The sequence below is a fragment of the Syngnathoides biaculeatus genome, chromosome 9 (assembly GCF_019802595.1).
Source record: "Syngnathoides biaculeatus isolate LvHL_M chromosome 9, ASM1980259v1, whole genome shotgun sequence".
Taxonomy (NCBI): Eukaryota; Metazoa; Chordata; class Actinopteri; order Syngnathiformes; family Syngnathidae; genus Syngnathoides; species Syngnathoides biaculeatus.
This window is the reverse complement of record NC_084648.1, coordinates 11208888-11232880: the sequence shown is the minus strand read 5'-3', so window position 1 is coordinate 11232880 and position 23993 is coordinate 11208888. Positions and strand designations below refer to the sequence as shown.

At 39.3% G+C, this 23993-nt stretch overlaps 1 protein-coding gene and 1 non-coding gene across 3 annotated transcripts; one reads left to right on the top strand and one right to left on the bottom strand.

Moving 5' to 3' along the window:
* Positions 1 to 966: 966 nt before the first annotated feature.
* uso1 (USO1 vesicle transport factor) lies at positions 967 to 22423 on the top strand. 2 transcript variants are annotated; one of them, XM_061830737.1, is made up of 25 exons: positions 967 to 1222; positions 2672 to 2758; positions 3716 to 3780; positions 4077 to 4153; positions 4334 to 4345; positions 5393 to 5493; positions 7157 to 7259; positions 7338 to 7393; positions 7485 to 7605; positions 7983 to 8161; positions 9010 to 9150; positions 9231 to 9319; positions 10113 to 10267; positions 11725 to 11930; positions 15284 to 15394; positions 15787 to 15905; positions 15998 to 16179; positions 16946 to 17067; positions 17154 to 17292; positions 18387 to 18556; positions 19130 to 19195; positions 19284 to 19382; positions 19458 to 19562; positions 20322 to 20537; positions 21916 to 22423. In XM_061830737.1, exons 1-25 carry the CDS (start codon positions 974 to 976, stop codon positions 21988 to 21990), a joined length of 3045 nt encoding a protein of 1014 aa, XP_061686721.1. In that variant the 5' UTR covers positions 967 to 973; the 3' UTR covers positions 21991 to 22423. The 2 variants fall into 2 exon arrangements, with proteins under 2 accessions (XP_061686721.1, XP_061686722.1); XM_061830738.1 differs by lacking the exon at positions 4334 to 4345.
* Positions 10925 to 10997, bottom strand: trnat-ggu (transfer RNA threonine (anticodon GGU)). Its single transcript has one exon. It is a non-coding gene; the product is annotated as a tRNA-Thr (tRNA).
* Positions 22424 to 23993: the final 1570 nt, after the last annotated feature.

Sequence of the window (23993 nt, the reverse complement as noted above, 5' to 3'; positions counted from 1 at the left end):
GATAGCCAGAGAAAACTCACGCAAGCACAGCCGGAACCTGTTTACAGAGAAAGGATTTGACACTGGATTCATAATCACAACTTTAGGATTGTGAGGCAGATGTGCTGTTTGACGACTGTGCCACCACAAAGAAATAATTTAGAAAAATAAAAATACACTGGAAAAAAATATACATTTTTGAAAAACTCTCGGGTTACAATTTTTAATTTGAAAGTTAATTCATTAACAAAAGTAAATACTGTAAATTGGATTTCCATCCAAGTTGTATACAGTATTTGTACAATTTTAGTTACCTGAAGATTACACAAGTTTGATATGAGCAGATGTATCTAACTTATTAATTGAAAAGTAAAATAACTTCAAAACATTTGATTATATCATTTTAAATGGTTATTTAATTTTGTCCTAAATTGCCCTACGTGACGGACCTGTTTTGAGCTACTAGTCAATGGAAGCGTTAAACGAGTACGTAGTGGTAAATTGCATTCCGTGTGCGAACAAGGATCCCGGCAAATTGTCCCACTTACGTTCAATGTTATACAATTGCCACAAGGGTAATACGAATAACCTTTCATTGGTAAAAATATAATTTGAGATTTGTTTCAAAAATATGGATTTGTTAAAAAATATATTAAAAATTAAGCTTATGCTGCACCGAGCTTTTGTTTTGGTGTTTCCGCTCCGCTTCTGTTTTTGTGTTTGCACTTTACAGGCACCGAGGGTAATATTAAAAAAAAAAAACGCACCAAAATTATATTTTCATTTGAATGGGATTCCGAGTTTCCTTGTCTTTACTGTACGGCATTTTATGCAACCGGATGTACCACAATATACCACTGAATCTGCAGCCGACTTTGACCTCCGTAGTTCAGGGGAGTCGTCGGCACGAAGGTCAAAATGTAATGGGTACAAAATGTGGTTCTGGCCCTTTAAATGTACCACTAATGGGACACGTATCGCCACGTCCTCGCGCATGCGCATTTTCTTTCTCCTGCGAGGAGTTCCGGGGTCGATCTGTCACCTCACACATAAAAACAAACAAACAAAAACACACACACACGGCTGTGTCAACTTTCCATTATATATATTTTTCTCACTCAAATCATTGAGAAGAGACTCTGGAGTTTCGTACTTACCCAAGGGGACGTCTGCAAAGATGAACTTCATCCGAGGAGTGATGGGGGGCCAGGCAGCCGGGCCGCAGCCGACTGGAGCGGAGACGGTACGAAGCTAACTCTGGTTGATTAAGATTAGTTTATCATTTACTCCCAATCACTGCAACGATGGGTTTAAAGTGCCTTTAAACTCCACTTAAAAACGCCCGTCATCATCATAAGTTAGAAACTTTACAATTATATATCTGGTCTACCCCATGGTTTGAAATAATTAGCTTCGTGAATGCTAATGGGCTAATTCCGCTAACCTGTCATTTTGTGGCGTTGTTACACACTATTTTATTATTTATTCTTTGAGTGTATTGAATGTATTAAATTAATATAATCTAGTGTAATTTTAATTAATTTTATATATTTATGCAGTACATTTCGTGTTTGTCATTTTTTTATTTTTTATTTTTTGTTTAAGTATAAGACTGAATGCTTGATTGAATCGTATGTTATTAACTTATTAGCAACATTCAAGTATAAAATGTAAGCCTTTCTTAAAAAGGTCAGTCACATATTAATCGAATCACCAATTTGCTTTAGCTGCATTCTTGTTTGGGTTGTGTCCTTTTTATCATAGGCGCAACAACAATCAATAAAACATTACCTATGTCGAAAAGTAGTTGTTTAAAGGCATTGCTTAACTTGAAATTTTCTACATCCTATGATTTCACCCTGTAAGCAGGAAATATTGTCAGATTTCTGTAGTCCTTCTGAAAGCTCACAGATTGTCCCTTTTTTTTTCTTTCTTTTTTTTTTTTTTAATAAATCACAGTAAGATATTGACAAACATCTCTTTTGACTTTGGAAAGCATAGATCAATATTTTTCCCTATTTTCTGGGAGGTTAAAGACCAAACCAGTAATTTAATCATAATCAATTTATGAAAAAAATGTCAATTAAATTAAAGAATTATTTGCAGCCCGAGAATTGACATTTGAACCGGATGCAGCCTCAAAAGTCTCCATCAAACTAAAAGGAAAACCTTTGCATTAAGCAATACTGAAGAAGTAGCACTCAGTTTCAAAAAGGTTTGTGAGTATGGAACTCCCTCTTACATCATATTGCTTGGTTGTTGTTTATTTTAAAAAAAAAATTTCAGTCATTAAACTGTTCCAAATAAACAATAATTGGGGTAATAAACTAATTGGAAACAATATTTTTGATTTATTTTCCAAAATACATTTTTTGTTGGTCAAGTAATGGAATAATTGATTCTAAAAATATTTGATATTGACAGCTGTTCTGTTTTATTATTCCTGGACAGATGTCATTTGTTGAAGTTTAATATTGAATGTTTCATTATCAATGCTTGAGATCATTCACCGGCAACATTTAAGTATAAAATGCAAGCCTCGGCGAGCAGGCAGTCAAGTATTGATCCAATCACGCAGTTGTTTTATTTGCATTAACTGCTTGGTTTGTTTGTAAATGAAATCAGAATTGGAGTTTCTCATTTTTGAGCAGAAACATTAGCTTTATAACTATAACACTTCCTCTTGTGACAGATCCAGAAATTGTGTGACAGAGTCGCCTCGTCGACTCTCCTAGAAGATCGCAGGGATGCGGTCCGTGCTCTTAAATCCCTCTCTAAGGTAAGGTCTCAAGTTGCAGTTGTTTTAGGTGAGCGACTTCTAATCACATCTGCCTCATAGTTTTTATTGGCGTTGTCACAATACCAAAACTGCAATCTTCACATTACAACCTGCATAAAGTACCTTGATACCAATATTGAAAACGCTGTCAGCAACACGCATAACATCCATTCATTTGTGAATACAGGTCGCAACATAGTCAGAAGCAGACAAGTATTCACACTTTTCATTTAGTCTAGCTTAGCATTTTAGAAAGCCCTACAAGAAATCATAAATCAAAGATGGTTTTGCCAAATGGAACTAAACCAAAACATCATGAAAAGTAATGGAAACACAAAACATGGACCTTAGAATTCTTTGTATATGTAGTATTTCAAAATATGATATTATTGCATAATCCTAGTAAATGATATCACATGCCAAAATGCTGCCTACTCAAAACAAGGTGCACAACACATGAAGACTGTTTAGCTTTTTAAATTAAAGCCTTGGTATTTTGTAATGAAACATTCATGAAAACTAATTGGTCGCTAATTATTAAGTGAAATGGATTTTTTTTCTTGTGTGTTCACAGTATCTCTTATACCAAGCAGAATTGAATTAAAATATTTAAATGAAAAATTTATTTTCATTTGTCAAGTGAATGACAGACCCGCCGTTAAACAGAATTAAGGCTATCAATCCAGGAAAAATTGTTCCAATTGGAAGGCTTATTGTTAGGAATTTCATTTCCATGAGTTTATCGTGACAAATGGAGCTCTGAATAATTTAGCTTTTAATGTCTTGTACCGGCCATAGTGAGCAGTTCAGCGTGTACCCCGCCTCCTGCCCGTTGATAGGTGGGATAGGCTCCAGCACTCCCTCAAATTTTACGAGGATAAGCGGCTAAGAAAATGGATGGATGGATAGATGTTTTGTATTGGTGTGTTTTAAAATAATTCTATTTTTGTTTTGTAGAAATATCGCATAGAGGTTGGCACGCAAGCAATGGATCACTTGATAAACATCTTGCAAACTGACAGGTAGGTATTAATGTGCCTGAGACTCATTTTGTTTTTTTCTTATCGTCATAAGAAATAATTAATTTCACACTGAAACTGTCACCTTATACAAGTAATGTTTTTTTACAAAGCTGCAATGCGAGTGTAAAAAGGAGTTGTCAGCTATAATGTAAAACTAAAATTCTAGGTGATATACGATTCACAATTAGCAATTCAAAACAGTTCCCAGGTGTCTTACTAACATGACCGTGATATGGTTTTGTCAAAATCGAATTGAAGCATGCTTTGCCCAGCAATTTCTTGTCTCCTTGACTTAGGTCTGACTCTGAAATTCTTGGCTATGCTTTGGACACGCTGTACAACATCATCTGCAACGACGAGGAAGAAGAGCAAGGTAGAGACCACGTTGCCACTGATTTAGAAACATTGAATTTCATAATGATTATTAAAAAAAGGCAAATTTGTTGTTCTTCATGTGAGCAATTGCCCTCCTCCTGTACGCCGACAGTGTCTGTTTTGAATGTAAAGATTGTCGTCTCTCTCTCTCCTTCTCTTCCATGTGTTAACCTCACAGACGAATCAGAAGGTAAAACTTTTTTCACTGTGCATGATTGCCTCCCCCCTTTTACCATTACCATACACATGCAACCACACACACGAGTCATTGCTCATCGTTGAAAAAGGCCATCGTTAATAATGCATTGAAAAACACTTACGTTGCCATTGCTAGTTTCCTCAAGCTAAACGACTTCAAGAACCAAGGCAAAACGGTGCCACAGTGGTGTCCACTTTCATCCAGCAACACGGCATTCCATAATTAGATAATAAGATGATGTTAGCTTCTGATGTGGAGGGGGCGGTAATTAAGTTTCTGAAAAAAATCATCTTTGGTAGGTGAGTGAACCAGTAATAAAAGAAGGCATGATTTTGGAATTTCTTTCGACCCATCTGTGACTCAAAGCTGGAGTAAACAAAGTCTGAACACTCGTCGCTGTTTATCATTGGTATTAATGGTGTACGGGCACCATGTTGTCAACGAGGGTTTCCGTTCCTGGCTTTGATCGCAGGAGTGTTGGTCAGTTTTTTGGCAACATGCTTCGTTGTGTGGCTGTAGGCTGTTTCACTAATCCCAGCCAAGGTGTGCAGATGCATCGTTTCCTGAAAACCCCAAAAAGATTACCTTTCCGAGCCAAACCTCATATCAACAATATTTTTAATAAACAAGACAGTTCATCGTTATTAATAATAGATGAACAGTCAATGTATTTTGTATCAAAAACTATATATTAAGGGGCGTCAGATTGTATTTTGATCGTATAACTTAAAGTAGTGCAATATCCCACTTCATTGATATTTATGTTAACGAACCCTAAGTTAGGCATTAATTTTCCTGGATCCCTGTGTGGCGGAGGCTAGAGTTAAACTACTGATCTAATTAAGGAGCTTTCACAGTGTTGGAGTACAGCCAACTGAATATGGCAAACTTCCAAGTAGTCTTTCCTGTGTTTGCTTGCTCTTCTGGCACATTATATGTGTGTATATATATATATATATATATATATATATATATATATTATATATATATATATATATATATATATATATATATTTTTTTTTTTTTTTTTTTGAACAGATGAGACTTCCCAGAAGCAAGCAGATGACCTTGGTGCCAAGTTCACAGAGGCCTTCATCCAGGATTCCGAGCACATCACGCTGCTCCTCACCATGTTGGAGGTACTGTTCTCTTCTGTGAGGGGGAATGCCGCTAAGATTAAGGGTATGGTAATAGTACCACCTATTCTTTTCACATAGTGGACAGGGGAGGGGCTTGATTTAGTCTTCTTTTCCTTTCGGCTTGTGCTGTTTGGGGTCGCCTCAGGGTGTCACCTTTTTCTATCTAAGCCTGTCTCCTGTATCTTCCTCTCTAACACCCACTGTCCTCATGTCCTCCCTCACAACATCCATCAACCTTTTCTTTGCTCTTCCTCTCGCTCTTTTGTCTGGCAGCTCCATCCTCAGCACCCTTCTACCAATATATTCGCTCTCCCGCCTCCTAACATGTCCAAACCATTGAAGTCTGCTCTCTCGAATCTTGTCTCCAAAACATCCTTACCTTACCACACTCTCCATTGCTCTGTATTGTTGACCGAAAGTATTTGAAGTCATCCACCCTCGCTATCTCTTCTCGATGGAGCTTCACTCTTCCTCCTCCGCCCCTCGCATTCACGCACATATATTCTGTTTTACTTCGGCTAATCTTCATTCCTCTCCTTTCCAGTGCGTGCCTCCATCTTTCTAATTGTTCCTCCGCCTGCTCCCTGCTTTCACTGCATATCACAATATCATCTGCGAACATCATAGTCCAAGGGGATTCCAGTCTAACCTCATCTGTTAGCCAATCAATTACAACCCCAAACAGGAAGGGGTTCAGCGCCGATCCCTGATGTAGTCACACCTCCACCTTAAATTCTTCTGACACACCTACGGCACATCTCACCACTGTTCAATTGCCCTCATACCTGTCCTGTACTATTCTAAGATATTTCTCCGCCACACCAGACTTGCGCATGCAGTACCACAGTCGACTTTGCATGAAGTACTAGGCATTTATTCGACAGAGAAGGGCTTTACTTGCACAAATGTGTTTTTATAGTTATTATATATTCGGGGTTGGACGGACTTGTCAATGCATTGACTTTATCGTTATGAGGCTGAAGCGAACTCATCGCCCATCACATTTTAATATTAATATGGACACTTTACAGGAAACAAGTAGCATTGCCTCAAAAGTGGAGGATTGATAAAAAAGGAAAGAGAAATGGTGCAGGAAATATGACAGCATGGTCACTTGGAAAATATGCTAGTCTATCCTAAAATATAATAAAAGCACAAGGACTTTGCACGCCCGACTGAAAAGGCCATAGCCACCCCCCACTAAACATAACTTGTTTCATTCAATGCTCAGCCTTCATCCCACAGACCTCTTCCTCCTCCTACTGGCCCTCCCACCTCCCCAACACGCTTATCTAATCACAAATCACAGACACCTCCACTGTCTCAAGGGCTTTTGGAGCTGTAGCAACAATCCATGTAACACATCCTCAGGGCCATCACAATACATTATTGCAAAGGAATCCCTCCTCTTGTGATTTCTTTTTTTCTTAGTACTGTTGCTATCCCACAGTTGTGTTCTGTGTATAAATTATATTTTGTATGAATAACTCACTAAATAATTGGCTTCCCCTGATCTGAGGTTGAATAACAAATGTCTCTGGCCACTATTTGTGGGAATAAGTATCAAATATTTTTGGCAAGAACTTTCTTTCAATTTTGCGCTAACTGTCAGCTTTACAGATACCACCTGAACCCTGTATTGTTTTGCACGTTTATTCTTTAGGAGTTTGACTTCCACGTGCGTTGGCCTGCTGTGAAACTGCTGACAGCCCTCCTGAGGAACCAGTGTGTCCAGCTGCAGAGCATCATCCTGGTCAGCCCCATGGGTGCGTTTGTGATCCGTTGTTTGCTGCATGTCCTCTAGCTTTTTCTGGTATGTATAAACCATTTATTTTCACCTGCAGGTGTCTCCAGATTGATGGACCTGCTGGCCGATTCCAGAGAAGTCATCCGAAATGATGTGAGAACTTTGCGATTTTTTTTTTTCTTCTTTTAGTATTGATTTTGTGGAAAATATAGCAACCAAATTGGCTCCTTTCCCATCTCCGCAGGGCTTGCTTTTGCTCCAGCAGCTAACTAAAGGCAACGCAGCCATTCAGAAAATTGTGGCCTTTGAGAACGCTTTTGAGCGCCTCCTGGATATCATCACAGAAGAAGGGAGCAGCGACGGAGGTACAAGGAGCTCCAATGCAGGAATTCTTTCTGTATACGTAGGCACTATCTCTGATTTGTTAATAAATAAATGAATGAATTATTAATCACTCTATTACAGGTCGAACAATCCAGCTTCACAAAACATTTCTTGTATATGTTGTGTTAAATGCAAGAGTGGGAAAATGTTTGTGGTCAAGTACAAGGGGGGGGTGGGACTCAAAACACCTGTGGAATAATTTTTTTTAGCTTCTCAGAGAGCTGAAGTTTGAAAATATTTGCTGCTGCCTAATGTTATGTTATTCTGGTGATTCAGTGTCTTGTAAATGCAATCCACCCTGGTGGATTTCCTCCACTAAAAATACACTATTAAGACTGTACGTCACTCATGTGCGCAGGCATTGTGGTGGAGGATTGCCTGCTACTACTGCGTAACCTCCTCAAGAATAACAGCTCCAACCAGAACTTCTTCAAGGAGGGTTCGTTCATTCAGCGCATGAGGCCGTGGTTCGAGGTCGGCGACGACAACTCCGGCTGGTCTGCGCAGAAGGTCACCAACCTCCACTTAATGCTGCAGGTACCATACAGCATCATTGTTGGGCTTTTTAAGGCAGGGTGATATGACCTTAACATAAAATCCCCGACTTTTCTTTCATAAAAATTAAATTTCCGCTTCTGATCATCTCACCCCCAGCAATAATTATCAACTTCTCCAAAAATTATCTTTTTTTTTAACAGATGATTTGAAAGTAATTACTTCCCCTTGACAAAATGTTCCTTTGGTCCAAACACAATCCTTTAACAAGTGAACATTTTAAATATTAAACATAATATTAAAATGTAGTGTCAAACTGCATGGCTCAGCTGTATGTCCGTTGCTAACGCTCCTGCAGTGTTTACTCATGAAAAGTTATATAGCTGAGACACGGTGACCTAAAAAATAAAATAATAGTAAAATATTTGCTGCTTGGAAGCACATAGCTGGGGTCAAAATTTTCCAATATGTGGATAAATCACTGCTTTTGCCGCATATAAATGGACACTGTCATTGGGCCCACCATCTTGCCAATTGTTGATGTGAAAGTTGTTCTGCTCTTTGTGTTCTCTTTTTCTTAGTACTAGTAAACCTACCTAAGCATTTATTTGAAAAATACTCGCCAGCGGGGTTAGAAAAATCATTAACCGTGAGTGGCCAAATTGGAAAATCACTGTGCTTTTGTGAACTACTTTGTAAATCAGCTCACAGCCACGTTATTTGTGTATGAAGTGCACCTCAGCGAACTGTGGAAGTCAAAATTTCATCTTCAAGAAAAATACTTTTCCTCACAAACATTTTACTTAATGAGTAAGACTGTAATTCCCCAGGCCTGGCTCTGTTTTGTAGAGAGAACCGAAATTCTCTGTGTTGTCTTGGTTGATCCCCAGCTGGTGCGAGTCATGGTGTCCCCGGTGAACTCGCCAGGAGCTACGGCCAGCTGTCAGAAGTCCATGTATCAGTGTGGCCTGCTACAGCAGCTGTGCACCATCCTCATGGCCACCGGCGTGCCGGCAGACATTCTTACTGAGGTAAATCGCAATCGGTAGTTGAGTATTGGAGAAGTATGCTTGTTTCTTGTTTCTAACTTTATGTAATCACTTCCTTGTAGACCATCAATACTGTGTCAGAAGTCATCAGGGGGTCACAGGTCAACCAGGACTACTTTGCATCAGTCAATGCGCCATCAAACCCACCCAGGTAAAACAATGCAATGTTAAGTACAGTAATGTGTTTCTTTATTTGTAAAGCCCTGGCTAAATAAAAAAAGTAGTGAACCCAAATATTTGGGAGGGCTAGCGACCACAAACCTTGTAACTTAGCAGGAAAATTTGCCATAGAAAATGTATTGCTTTTAGATGCCACAAAATTGTGGCAAAGCGCTAATTTTGTCCAAATGAAATTCCAAGGATAACTTCAATTGTCTGAATAAAATTCCTCAACTCATTTCAACACACATTCGTTCCATGATGCCGACATACGAAAATATGATGCCAAAGTAATTGTGGATCAACAACTGTCCCATTGGCCTGACATTACCACTAAAACTTAATGGTAATTTTTTTCAACAAATAAGGAGAATTTCTCCCGAAAAAAAATCCAAATAGCTGAATTTGTGGACACCAACCCACGATAATGCAAGTGTTCACTATATGTTGAAGAGAAGCACATCTTCCATCCAAGGTGGGGCCTTGTTTACCCTGGCTTGTTAGCAGAAGTTAGTTTTCACTACAGATGAATATAGACACACACTTCTTGTGCATTTTTTTCAAAATCAAATAATCTGCACTGTGAGCCTATTAGTTTTAATTGTTCCCTTGGAAATGATACCTTACTGCTTTTGAATCATTTTTGCAATATAGCTAAAGTTTAAACTCTTATTGTAGTCAGTTCTAAACATTTTTAGGGTGTTGTCAATAACTCTTGGGCTCGACCAGGCGGTTACTGTACACCTAAACAATCTCCTCATCTGTGCTCTCGTCATTGTCTGTAGACCTGCAATTGTGGTCCTGCTCATGTCCATGGTCAACGAGAGGCAACCCTTTGTGCTGCGCTGCGCTGTGCTTTACTGCTTCCAGTGTTTCCTGTACAAGAACCAGAAAGGGCAAGGGGAGATCGTGGCCACTCTACTGCCTTCCACTATTGACGGTCAGTCACAGTGTTCATGAGTCAGCTGTTATAGGCAATCGTACGTTAGCAGGGAGGCAATTTGTTTGTCGAGCCTCTTTGACACAGAGATGCTGCATCATCACCTTAAGACGACATCCAGCATTTATGCGCCTGTCCCGTTTAAATCAAACCATGCCATGGGTGACCTTGAGCATCATATAGCATCAATAAATAAAAAATAGACATTTTCAAAGGCGAGAGAGTGAGTATGTTGGGAGTAGGGTGCTGAGGATGGAACTGCCAGCCAAAAGAGCGAGAGGAAGACCAAAGAAAAGGTTGATAGATGTTGTGAGGGAGGACATGAGGACAGTGGGTGTTAGAGAGGAGGATGCACAAGATAGGCTTAAATGGAAAAAGATGACATGCTGTGGTGACCCCTAATGGGACAAGCCAAAAGAAGAAGAAGAATTGGCTGTAATTAATAGGAGAGCCTATTTCCCTTTGACATTTTGTGTTCTATAGGATAACGTTTTGTCCAGACAACTCAGATGGTGAAAGAGTATAATACTGTGTGTTTCTTTCAGCTTGTCCCTTACAGGGTCGCCAGAGCGTGTCATCTCAGATGAACGCATTTGTGTGTTTGGCACAATTTTTACGCCAGATGCCCTTCCTGACGCAACCCTTCTCAGGGAGTGGAGGCCCCAGTGGGATACGAACCCACAACCCCTGGTTTACCAAACCAGTGCTCTAACCACTGAGCTACGGGGCCTCAGGAGTATAATACTAATTTCAACAATTCAATACTATATTGTTCTGTCATTGCATGTTTTCAGCACTTCAAACGCATTCAACATACTTAGAAACAAATCACAAAAATGACTAGTGGGGGCGGCACGGTGTATCAGCGGGAAAGCGTTGGCCTCACAGTTATGAGGTCTCTGGTTCAATTCCGGAATTGCCTTTGTGGAGTTTGCATGTTCTCCCCGTGCTTGCGTGGGTTTTCTCCGGGCACTCTGGTTTCCTCCCACATCTCAAAAACATGCAACATTAATTGGACACTCTAAATTGCCCCTAGGTGTGATTGTGGATGTGGCGTTTTGTCTCAATGTGCCCTGCGATTGGCTGGCAACCAGTTCAGGGTGTACCCCGCCTCCTGCCCAATGACAGCTGGGGTAGGCTCCAGCACAGCTTGCGACTCTTGTGAGCATAAGTGGCTAGGAAGCTGGATGAATGGATGGATGGATGGATGGATGGACAGACAGACTTTAGTGGGTCTTTTAGTATTCTCTGTTTCGGTACATCTGAAGAAACGTGACAGCCCTGAGTGTAAATGATAGCTTGTGGGCTATCCAAACAATACATTTCTGTTGATGATGGCTGAAATTATTCTAATTTTAAAGACGTTGCGTATTTTTAAAGTTTAATGTTATGGAGTCTATTCTCCAGTGTTAACGCTAACGTAATGATTTACCTATTGTATTGTGTGCGCCCCTCAGCCAATTCCATCTCAGCTGGGCAGCTGCTGTGCGGGGGGCTCTTCTCGGCCGACTCCCTGTCCAACTGGTGTGCGTCGGTGGCCCTGGCGCATGCCCTGCAGGACAACCTCACCCAGAAGGAGCAGCTGCTGCGGGTCCAGCTGGCCACCAGCTTGGGGAAGCCTCCCGTGTCCTTGCTGCAGCAGTGTACCAACATCCTCTCCCAGGTAGACAAGCAAGAAGTCGACGCTGTTAAGGTGTTATGGGTGGGGGGTGATGTTTGACTACAGTGGTTGTCAAACTGGGGTCCCCGTACCCGTCTTGGTATCTGCCAGTCGGAACGTGGGGGTATGCAAAATACTAAACACTTAAAATACAATTTGGTATTTTTGGGTATCATTTTAAAAAATTGTGTACACTGCAAATGTGGTTAACCATTTCTAGTTAAAAGTAATTTGATGACAGTTAAAGTAACTCATTACCTAAAAATTCACTTGTTTTAGACAATTTTCACTTGTTTCAAGGTGTTTTTATTTGAAATACCTAGGAAAAAAATGTTTGCAAGAGTAATGTTTTTTTTTTTTCTTATCAATGAATTTCTCTGTTGTAGCTACTTATAAACTATTCGGAAAGATTCAATGCAAATGCTTTGAATGAAGTTGAAGTTAAATGCAACTGAACTCTACTTAGGGAGTAATTCTGTCGTATAGCACTAGAGGGAGCTCGCACTCCTCTACTACACTGATAATATCTGTACCTTTGAAACTTAGGGGGTGGTAGTGATGTTTTATTGGCATTATGGTTCGGAGCACTTGGGAAGACTTTTCCTGTGATAAAGTTTGAGAAGTCAAAGTTCGAGTTTCATTGATTTAGAGCGGTGTCACGTTGTGGTTTTTCAGGGTGATAAGATCAGCCGGCGGGTGAGTAAAGTGCGTGTTACATGTGTTTGTGTGTCATTTGAGTGTCTGATTTTCATGTTTAGTTTTTTTCTGCTGCTTCTCAGCTTGGCTTGTGTAGGAGGAAGGTGGTTTTGAATGTTTTTTTCCATGGGGGGGGCGCTTTGTGTGTGAATGGGATAATGGTGACTATCAACTCGTGGTTCCCCTTTCTATCCTGTGGCTTATAATCAGGCTGCACATGTGCAAAATTGCACCTTTGGGGCTTTTCAGTTATCGTATTTCTTCATGCGGGGATCCTCCTTAGCGTTTGTTTACTCAACTGCAGAGGGCCAGGCATCTACTGGCATTTGCAAAATTATAAAGTTATTGTATTCTGTTGGGGAGGATTTTATTCGTACATATAAATTTTTATCATGATATTTATCCATCCATCCATCCATCCATCCATTTTCTTAGTCGCTTATCCTCATGAGGGATGCGGGAGTGCTGAAGCCTATCCCAGCTGTCAACGGGCAGGAGGCAGGGTACAACCTGAACTAGTTGCCAGCCAATCACAGGGCAGAATAAAGATATTTATTTTTATCATTTATTCCCTTTCTTTTTTTAATTGAAACATTTTTATTAATTATTAGTATTTATAATCTGATTATATATTACCTTCAAATGTGGATAATTGGCAGGTTGACTTTACCACATTTAAAAAAAAAACACCCTCAATGTTAATTAGAATAACTTGGATTATTAGCATTTATAGTGTAATCATTCACAACATTTGCATTATCAATTACAACACAGCAAAAACATTAGCATTAAAATGATTATTCGCGGCGGAACAGTTTGGCAGCTGTAGAGCGTTGGCCTTACAGTTCTGAAGACCGGGGTTCAAATCCCCGTCGCTCGCCTGTGTGGAGTTTGCATGTTCTTCCGTGCCTGTGGCTTTGATCTGAGCACTCCGGTTTCCTCCCACATCCCAGAAACTCTGGGTTTCATTTCCCTTATCTAATGAAAACATGTTGATTCAGTTCATCTCGACCTTGTTGATCAAATACTCTTACTGTTAGCAGAATTAAACTTTGTTGTTAATATACACTGTTTACTTTCAGCAATCTGTACAATTGTAGAATACTTTTCGAATAGATGCTGAATTAAGTATATGGATTACGGTCTGTTAAAAGTGATAAATGATTCATCTTTTTATAACTTTTCCTCTCACAAGTGTTATGACTAGTAAATAGGTATTTCAGTACATTTTTACTCTATACCTCCATCTCGTGGTCGAGACTGATCATTACATTTTTTGTCTTTTTGTTTTTAGACAGAACAAAAAATGACATCCTCCGTGTTTAATTGGAGTAACGATTCACATTTGCATCATCATCAATTATCACGTAGCAAAAATATTATTATTCGCAAGCAGTAACATTACTTCTTCAACCAGCACCGAAAATGCCAGCTTTACATTTGCAACGTCTACTCTGCAGGCGTTCTACAATCCCATACTGGCTCTACCTATTATCTGTATATATTTTCTCTTTGTGTTTTGTTTGTGAGTATGTGTGTTGGGGGCATTTTTCCGGAAACATAGTATATCTTTTTTTTTTCCAACCCATGTTGGCCTGCAGTGCAAATGCTTGTACTTTTTATTCAGTGAGTCCTGAGCATATCTCTATAATATGAAGATAAGATTCACACATACATAGCTCATTGTGGATGGTTTGTCCAATAAGTCAATTTGTTTTTCACTTTTGTGCATTGCATCCTACTCTGAGTCTAGTTCTGAAACAATCATTTTATTTTTTTTCTTTCTAAGGTACATAGGTTCTGAAATGCTAAGTTTATAGCTTGTTGCATGTGGCTCACAGCCTCCAACTGCAGCTACTTTCCACCCCACTATGGTTTCAAGACAACACTTTTTGTTCCCTACAAGATGTGGAATGATTCATTACGGATGAAAGAAAATCACGTGGACAGTTACATATTTAGTCTGTATTCAAAACCCTGTCATGTTGTGTAATATTAATTTGGAAAATGTCCTTTCTCCCCATCATTCCGAGATTGTTGTAAGAAATGCTTGTATTGCTCACCCTAACCACATCTGCTGTGGCTGTTTATTTTTGTGTTAACCCTATTAATAGCTCATATTCCGTATCATCATATAGGACAGTGAGAAGGAAAAAAGATGGAAAAATGGTGACTTTTTAATCGGGGGGCAGTTAATGTAACTTCAAGTTTACATTTTTAGGTTTAAATATTTATTGTTAAATATTTTGATTATAAAATGTTTTAAGGATTTTTAAAATGTAAACTAATATTTAGTTTTATTAAAATGTATAATTAAAACATTTTAACATAAAAATTTGGTTAGATATAACATATACTACAAAAAATACTTTAAAAAACATTTTCAGGTAGTGTAAAAGATCCTTGTAATTGAGGAGGAATTTAGAATTGTTTTATTTTTTATTTTTTTTTATTTTTAAGATGCAAAAATTTGACTGAACATCACCTATTTCATTGTTTACCTTTTGTTGAGATGTCGCTGCCCCTTGATAAATCTTTTTAAGACAATTTTATGCAGTCAACGTCGTATTAACATGCACGTCATCTTGCGCGGCTGCTTCCAGCTGAAATTCTCATTTATATAATATAGTATTATTGAAGATGTCCATTGTGTTTCACAGGGTAGCAAGGTGCAAACCAGAGTGGGTCTCCTCATACTGCTGTGCACGTGGATCAACAACTGTCCCATCGCCGTCACGCACTTTCTGCACAATCAGGAAAATGTCCCCTTTGTATCCTTGTAGTGGCTTTGGAGTCATGGTCAGTCTCAATCATGCTCATTTTGTTTGCTGTTTTCAATTGAAAATCAAAAATAAAGTGAATGTTTAATTTGTTTGTAATGAAATAGTTTTTGGGGGGAAAATACATTTCATAATTCAGTATTGGGCCTGGATCAAAATTCTATAATAGAAAAATACACCACAGAAGAGTTTGATTCAAATATTTAATTGGTTTTTTTTTTTTTTTGTGACCAGGAAGTCTGGTAAATGAGCATTAGTTTAGCTATGTTGGCTTCTTAGCTGCCACTGTTAGTCAACCAAGACATAGACACACATTTATAATGGGTCTCATCACTGCTAATGTAAATTTTCTGTAAATTCCCTTGACTCTTCGGCTGTAAAAGCTCACAGCGCAGATCTCCGAGAACCTGGGAGAGGACGAACGTCTGGTCCAGGGCCTGTGTGCGCTGCTGCTGGGCATCTGCATTTACTACAATGACAACTCGCTGGAAAACTACACCAAGTGAGCTGCTCGCCTCTGCTTCACTATAAGATCCCTTCACTTGGAGCCTAAGATTTAAAAATAATTTTTTGGGGTGTATTTTTCCTCCTTAGAGAGAAGTTAAAGCAGCTGATCGAAAAGCGAATTGGCAAGGAGAACTTTGTGGAGAAGCTGGGCTTTGTCACTAAGCACGAGCTGTACTCGCGTGCCGCCCAGAAGCCGCAGCCAGTTTTCCCATCCCCGGATCAGATGCTCTTTGACCATGAGTTCACTAAGCTGGTCAAAGAACTGGAGGGTCAGTATACAGGAAACCTCTTTTAGTTTTATTTTCACCCAATGATTCAAATAGAAACAATCTTTTAAACTGTTCCCATCCTTTCTGATAACTGTACAGGCTTTGAAATTCCACACAAGTGTAATGGCTAACAAGGCTGTACTAACAATTGATATAAAAGCCACTCACCCCTTAATGACGGAATCGTATGTAAAGCCGAGTTAACCACTATTAAAATGTGAAAGACGCTCAAGTAACTTACTTGCCAATGAGAGTCCAAATTTTAATACACGGAGTACATTGGGACACGCTGTATATAACTATTTTTGACTATTAATTGTTACATAAGTTTCAAATGGAAAATAATGAAAACACTGAATTTAGCATATAATCTGACCTAACTTCCTTTGGAGTTTTTTTTTTCCAATAAGCACTGCCAAAACCTCAAGAAAAAGTAACATGGGTGTGCAGAGGTAATTCTTTGATGCTCACTGAACTGAGCTCTTGAGAGGCACGCTGAGATCTTGTAAGAAGGCATTTGTGGGGGCAGTCAATCAGTTTTAATAAATATAACAAATAGCAAAATGTGCATAGTTGAACATTTTATACTTGGTAAACTGAGGTCTTGCAGGTTATGTTAAGTCTTGTGATGTAAGCCCCCACATCCCCACTCTGACAAAAAAAAAAGACAGAAAAACTCAAATGTCCTGTTTGGTTAAGTTTTGTGACTTTTGAAGCATACTTTCCAGAATAATTCAAAACTTATTTGTCTCTCTGGTGTAAACAGGTGTCATAACCAAAGCGGTGCACAAGTCCAGCGAGGATGAGAAGAAGGAAGAGGAGGTAAAGAAGACGTTGGAGCAGCACGACAACATCGTCACACAGTACAAAGAGCTGATCAGAGAACAGGTAAGCCCCCTCCTCCCTCCTCCTTGGGGGAAAACCCGCGTTCCGTGTGTAAGTACTTCTGCAACTGATTTTCCTTCTGTGGTCAGGACGCCAAGATACAGGAGCTGAAGGAGCAGGTATCCTCCATGACCACCCAGACTGAACAGATGCAGACCACCATGGCCCAGCAGCTGAGCCAGATCCAGCAGCACAAGGACCAGTACAACCTCCTCAAGCTCAAGCTGGGTGCGTTCACCGACCTAACCTCATAGCTGAATACATAATGCCACCACCATCGAATATTTTGGATGCGCTCCGCTCCGTTCTTCCATGTGACCCACTGAGCATTTGCATGATCAGTCCTGTAATATTCATTGGATTGGTTTTGCTGATTTTTTTTTTTTTCTTTATCCTAAAACAGGTTAATTAAATTGTATTTAGTGTTTTTTTAATTCATTCTTCCATCAATAATTGATCGAATAATTTGATTACAGCGAAAGGTCGAAATAATATCTCTTGCTCAAAGCTTCTGAAGGATCATGTTTTCCATAGACTGTTACATCACTTGCACGCGCCACTCCATGTAGAAATAAATCGGGGCTTTAAGCGGAATATTCAGAGTTTGGGATCATTTCATATTTAAGATCATCTGTGATGTCTACCACAACAGCGCGTTTACAATCACCAACACAAGCTAATATGTTGTTGTTAGCCAATATAAAATAACATGCATCTTATTTGCTATTGATACTGTTTAAGTAATAATTTGTCAGATTGGGATAATCTGTATAATTGTCAATTCAAAAAATATTTTACAGCGGAATGAAATGATAATAAGCATCTAATGTATTTTTACAGATCTTTTTTCTTGGACATTTCTTTTATAAACACTTGTATGTGACAGTTTATTGAAAATATTAGGAAGAAAAAAATATAGTAATCCAATTTGTTTAGTTTCCTTTTTTTTTTTTTTTTTTACATTGCGGATAAGTAGACATAGACAAGCTCAAAATAGGCTGGAACGGCTTTGACCAATTTTCTGTTGTCACCCATTTTAAGCGAAATAGCACATATTTTACTAATACATGTAACTTTTGTCTGAAATTATTGATTAATTATGATTACACTCATTCTAAAGAGTACAATAAAATGTTATCTTTAATTTAAAAAAAACAACAACTATATAATAGTTTATTTTACATACACTTGCAGCTTTTTTAACCTCATACCCTCAGACGGTGTGACTTGGACCATCATTCCATTTTAAAAATCAAACATGGCCCTCAAGCACTAATGTTACCCCACCCATGATCAAATGGATTTGATATGCGTGCATGTAGGTAAGGAAAACCCGAGTCACGCCAACAACACCCTGGGAGATGGAACCCACTTCAATGGCATGCAGAACGAAGACGCGGCGCAGCTTCGAGAGGAGATGGAGGCGCTGCGGAGTCAACACGGCCTTCTCCAGTCGCAGCTCAGTGAAAAAGACGCCATTATTGAAGCCCTAGTAAGTGGTGGCTCGCAATGAATTTTGAGTACAGTTTAACTTGCCTAAAATGTTGACTTTTGGTTTTCACTTAAATATTAATTACAAAGTTAGGAATAAAAGCCCTGCAATTGGCTGGCAACCAGTTCGGGGTGTACCCTGCCTCCTGCCCATTTGCAGCTGGGATAGGTTCCAGCACTCGTGCAACCCTCTTGAGGATAAGCGGCTAAGAAAATAGATAGATGGATGGAATAAAAGCAGTTTTATACAGATGACCTCTGTTATTATAGTGTTCAATATTTTGCCTCGCATCAAGGACAACTTTGAATCTTGACTACTTCAAAGGAGCCATGTTTTTTTTTTCCCCGGGAATTCAGAACAGTTCCCACGTGTCTTAATAACATGTTTGCAATGTTTTGTAAGTACCCCAAAGATCAAGAATTTTAATCGCACATTATGCACCCTGTTTCACCTGTTCGCAGATTTTTTAACTTTTCGTGGCAGGGCTCAGTACCTGTGAATTGCGGCGCTTCACTATACACAAAAAACTGTGTACTGCGCATTCATTTTCTACGCTTGTGTTTATTCTCTAAGCGGTCCGAAGGATCTCAGCCGAGTGAAGGCACCAGAGGAGACTCAGACAACACGGAACTCCTCAAGGTGATAGTCACATCACCACTGATGACGACGACGATGATGATACAATGTGCTTCCGGTTTTCATCGTCACGACTTTGTCTCGCTTCTAGGAGCTGGAGCTTCTGAGGAGTCAGGTCCAATCGCAAGCAACCGAGATCAACCAGCTGAAGATGAACAATGAAGGCCTGCTTACAGGATCGGAAACTGAGGTAAACACGGGAAAAATCATTCCTTCTTTCTTCCCTACACTTAGTGTAATTCCTAATAAAAATGAAACTCTTCAGTCGTCAGATGCTTCCCCGAGCAGAGACACCTCAGCAGACGCCGCCAAGGTGGCCGAACTGGAGAGCAGACTGGTGGTGCAGACGTCAGAGATGGAGAAACTGAAAGTGTGTGGAAAATATCTCTCACTGGAACTTAATTAATCAATTAAAAATCGGGTACAGTTTCCTGCTATATTAGGGTTCATTGATGCACTTTGCAGCTGTTGAGTGAATGTTGGGAAACGGTAAAACACAAACTAATGAGCACACACAGAGGACTGCAGAGTCTGAAGTGACGCCACCCTACTGAGCCCCGCCCCTTAAAGGCTTATAACATAAACAAACTACAATATGTACAGTTTTTTTCTATACATTCTATGCTTACAATTTTGTGTTCATATATTATATAACAATTTATTCGAAAATATTTCCGTTTAAATATTATATTAACTTATATTTATAATTATTTAATGTGCATTTATATGTGTAAAACTATATATATATATATATATATATATATATATATATATATTTATTTTATTTTTTATTGTCTATATCTCTGATGTCAAACTCAAGGCCCGGCGTCCAGATCCGGCCCACCGCATGATTTTATGTGGCCCGCGAAGGTGATCATGTGTATCAACTTCCATGATTTTTGTTCAAATCTGTACCAAAATTTCAAATGGTCATATCATAAATGATAAGGTTGTGATACTGCAAGCATTTTTGCGTTACCAAGCATCAAGAATAGTTGAAAAACACATTTTCCTTGATTTCAAAACTAGTTCATAAATTCTCTAGAGGATGGGTCTCCAACATATCCCCCTGCAACAAATGGCGTTTCACGGTACACTTTTCTTTGCTATGTCTTCGTTCACTCTTCAGGAGGAGGTCCGGGGCCTGATAGAGGGCCGGGCGCAGCTGGAACAGCAGGCGGCCTCGGCCACAAGCTCGGCGGCCATCTTGCAGACGGAGACGTCCAAGCTCGAAGCGGACCTGCTCGAGTCTAAGAAAGAGCAGGACGACCTGCTCATGCTGCTCGCCGACCAGGACCAGAAGATCCACAACCTCAGGCAGAGACTCAAAGACCTCGGAGAGACGGTATGCAGTAGAACTGATGACGATAACCTTTGTACTGGAAATTGAGTTTATGGTGATATAGGAAAGGACCTCCTAACACTTGGGAATTCCTGTAAAATTTATAAAATGCCACTAAATGACTGAATCACTCTGTTGTAATGCTAAATAGAACAGAAGAAAAATCACAAAGATAATCACAGAACCAGAAATTGTCCTTAATGCTACATAGCAAGTGGTCTGGCTACATTATGAGCAATATCACACCACCTTTTAATTTCTGAAATGCCCACAAAATGCCACAAGGTGACAGCATCGCTCTGTTATAAAACTGAGCAGTATATTTTGAAAATACAGTGGCGCCTCGGTTCTCGACCACAATCCAGTTCCAGAGAGCCGGTTTAAAAGTGGAACGTTCGAAAACCGAAGCTCGTTTTCCCATTACAATGAATAGAAAATGAAATAATGTGTTCCAAGCCTAAAAATATTTCTTGGCTTTTCCTGATAATAAACTGCATAATAGAAATAAATGTATAGTTTAAATACTTTATATAATAAATCATTTAAGAAATATATATTTTTTTTGCTTAAAATGTATGCCTTAGTAGTAGAATATTCTAGGCTGGGAGTGCATTGCTGTATCTGTAGCAACTCGGCCCCCAGCCTTGTAAACCTTTTTTTTTTTTTATTCACAAAAGTGCAGAATAACTTTAAACAAGCAATAATGAGGCGGGGGGGGGCATACAACTTGTTTTTTATTTGCACAGAAAGTACGTAACGTACAAAAAAATGAACTTGCAACTAGAGGTAGGGTTAATGAAACAAAAGAAAAAAAGCAATGCAAAACAACTGTTACAAATGTCTTCGGTGGGGGTGACTCGCCCCTTTTTGACAAAAAAAGATTCCAATGTAGGCTGTTTCTGCCATCTTTTCAGCACCTTCTTATAGTGGCTCATAACAAAGTCATTGAAATTTTGCAGTGCTCTGCAACATTCTGCTTTGTTAGGGTGATCTCCAAAATTATGGATGTCGTTCGATTTAGCGTAGAAAGAAAGAAGCAACTTTTCGACTTCCTCCAAGCCTCACCTCGGTCAACACGGTTTCTCGGGGCGTTCGAATACCGATTTTCGTTCGAAAACCAAAGCAAAAAAATCTAGAAATTTTCATTCGAAAACAGATTTGTACGAAAACAGAGACATTCGAAAATCGATGTACCACTGTTTATATATATATAATTCTTTCAAAGATGCCTGATGTCGATAATTATGTTAGTGATTAAAACCGAATTCAAGTAAAACTTGCTACTATTTGCTATACAACAAGATTGTCGGCCCATTTTAATTGACCTTCATCCTACTTTTACGAACCAAATGTAAGCACATACGACATTTTGCGCCTGCAGGTGGACGACGAGGATGAGTTGGACACCAGGGACCAGACAGACGAGGACGACGAAGACGAGGATTTAGAAGACTAGAAGGACCGGCGTGAGGAACTTGGACTTTGATAGCGAAGCAGGTGTCGCTGGTTCTTTTGTCTGCGGTGATGGGCCCGTTTGCTCTTCACGCCCCACGTGACAATCTGTTTTCCCTTTTTAGCATCTTGAGTCAAAAACAAACAACTCCGTGCGTTCATCTCTAGAGTTAACACGCTTCCAAACAGCAACAACAAAAAGTTCTTTTAAACTCACCTGACACATTTAGTCTTATTAAAAAAAAAAATTTGCATAAATATCATGTTTAATTGCTCTACAATATGCTGCATAAACTGACACAAGATGTAAAAAGAGGAGGGGGGAAAAGACATTATTTTTGTCAACCAACTATACTGTGTAAACATTTATGAGCCAACTTGAAAAGATTTATGGAAGAATTATAATTGTTGGTAAATTAAATTTTACTAAATTAAAATGTTCCTTGTTTGCATTAATTATTACATTTTTATAGGTAGTTGTTTTTGCTGGTGGGTGTTTCCTTCACTTTACATTGCATTGTCTCTTGTTCAACACTAGGGGGGGCAAACACCCACCATTTAAAATAAAAATGCCCTAACCATTGCAGTATTTTCTAAAAATACACATCCCGCTTGCTGTACTGACACTGCTCCAATGTACTGTTAGTTTTTGACAAAAAGGTTGGACTGAGCGAGCATAAAGTCAGAAATGTGGAAATTGATTAAATAAATTTATTCAATTTTGCCACTTAATTGTTGAGAGTACACTTTGAAAACTGTTAATTTTTAAAATATAGATGATGGTTTTTTTTTTTTTTTTTTTAAATGGGATTAAAATTTGTTTTTTGGCCTGTGGAAGGAACATCTGGAGAAAACTCGTAAACTCCACTCAGGAAGACCAGAGATTTGACCCCAGGTCCCCCAAACAGTGGGGCAAACTTGATAACCATTGGGGCACAGTCTGCCTGATACATTTCATTAAATCCATTCATCCGTTTATCCTCAGTACACCTTGAACTGGTCACCAGCCAATCACAGGGCACCTAGACACGACCATTCGCACCCACGATCACACCTAAGGGCAAGCTAGTCTCCAATCAATGCATGTTTTTTTGGGGGGCTGTGGGAGAAAACTGGAGCGCCCGGAGAAAACCCACGCAGGCACGCGGAGAACACGCAAACCCTGCACAGACGGGGCCGACATTCGAACCCTGGTCCTCAGAACTGTGAGCCAGATGCTGTAACCGTTCCACTGTGCTGCCCGTGTAATAAAATGCTTCATCAAATTAATTCAGCGTATTTTTTAATTGACTAAAAGCTTTTACAGTCCAGTGGTGGCGAGCTATCCCTACAAGTGACACAATTTACAAGTTTTTTTTGAGATGCGGGCTGTCGATTGTAAGCGCAAACTTGACATCGTGCTCAATGGTGACAGCTGACTCAACGAAATTCATAAGCAGGAGTTTGGCAGATATGATTAGTGAGGATACTTCATAAAAGAGATGCCAGTCCAAGATGGCTGCTGTCAAACTAAACATAAAATTACACATATACAAAACAAATCACATAGCCTAATATGTATATGGAGAGAAATCATTTAGCCTCCCCTAGCATATAATGGGGAACATCATGGGCTAACAATTAGCTTTGACGTGGCTCTGTTGTTACCATTTAAAGCTGGAATTTGCAGTTTGAAAAAATGAAAACAAAAAAACATTCCGTTCTTAAAATCCTTGGACAAGTCACTGCCTTACTGGATCTTTTTTAAGTGAGCTGGAGGTGTTTGTTTATGCAGGCACGCAAGGCAGCAACGGGGACGTAAAAGGGAGGATTCGAATCTTGCTTGCAATTTGAAACTTCCATTCTCTGCCTTTCAGCAATGACAATCTGAACAAAAATGGTCGAGTACATAGAAAATATATATATAATTACAGGCATATATTATTCGACCTCTGCAAAGAATGACTATTACTGCCGTACTGATGGGCAGAGAGATGAGTCAAGACTCCTGTACAGTATGTCTGTATT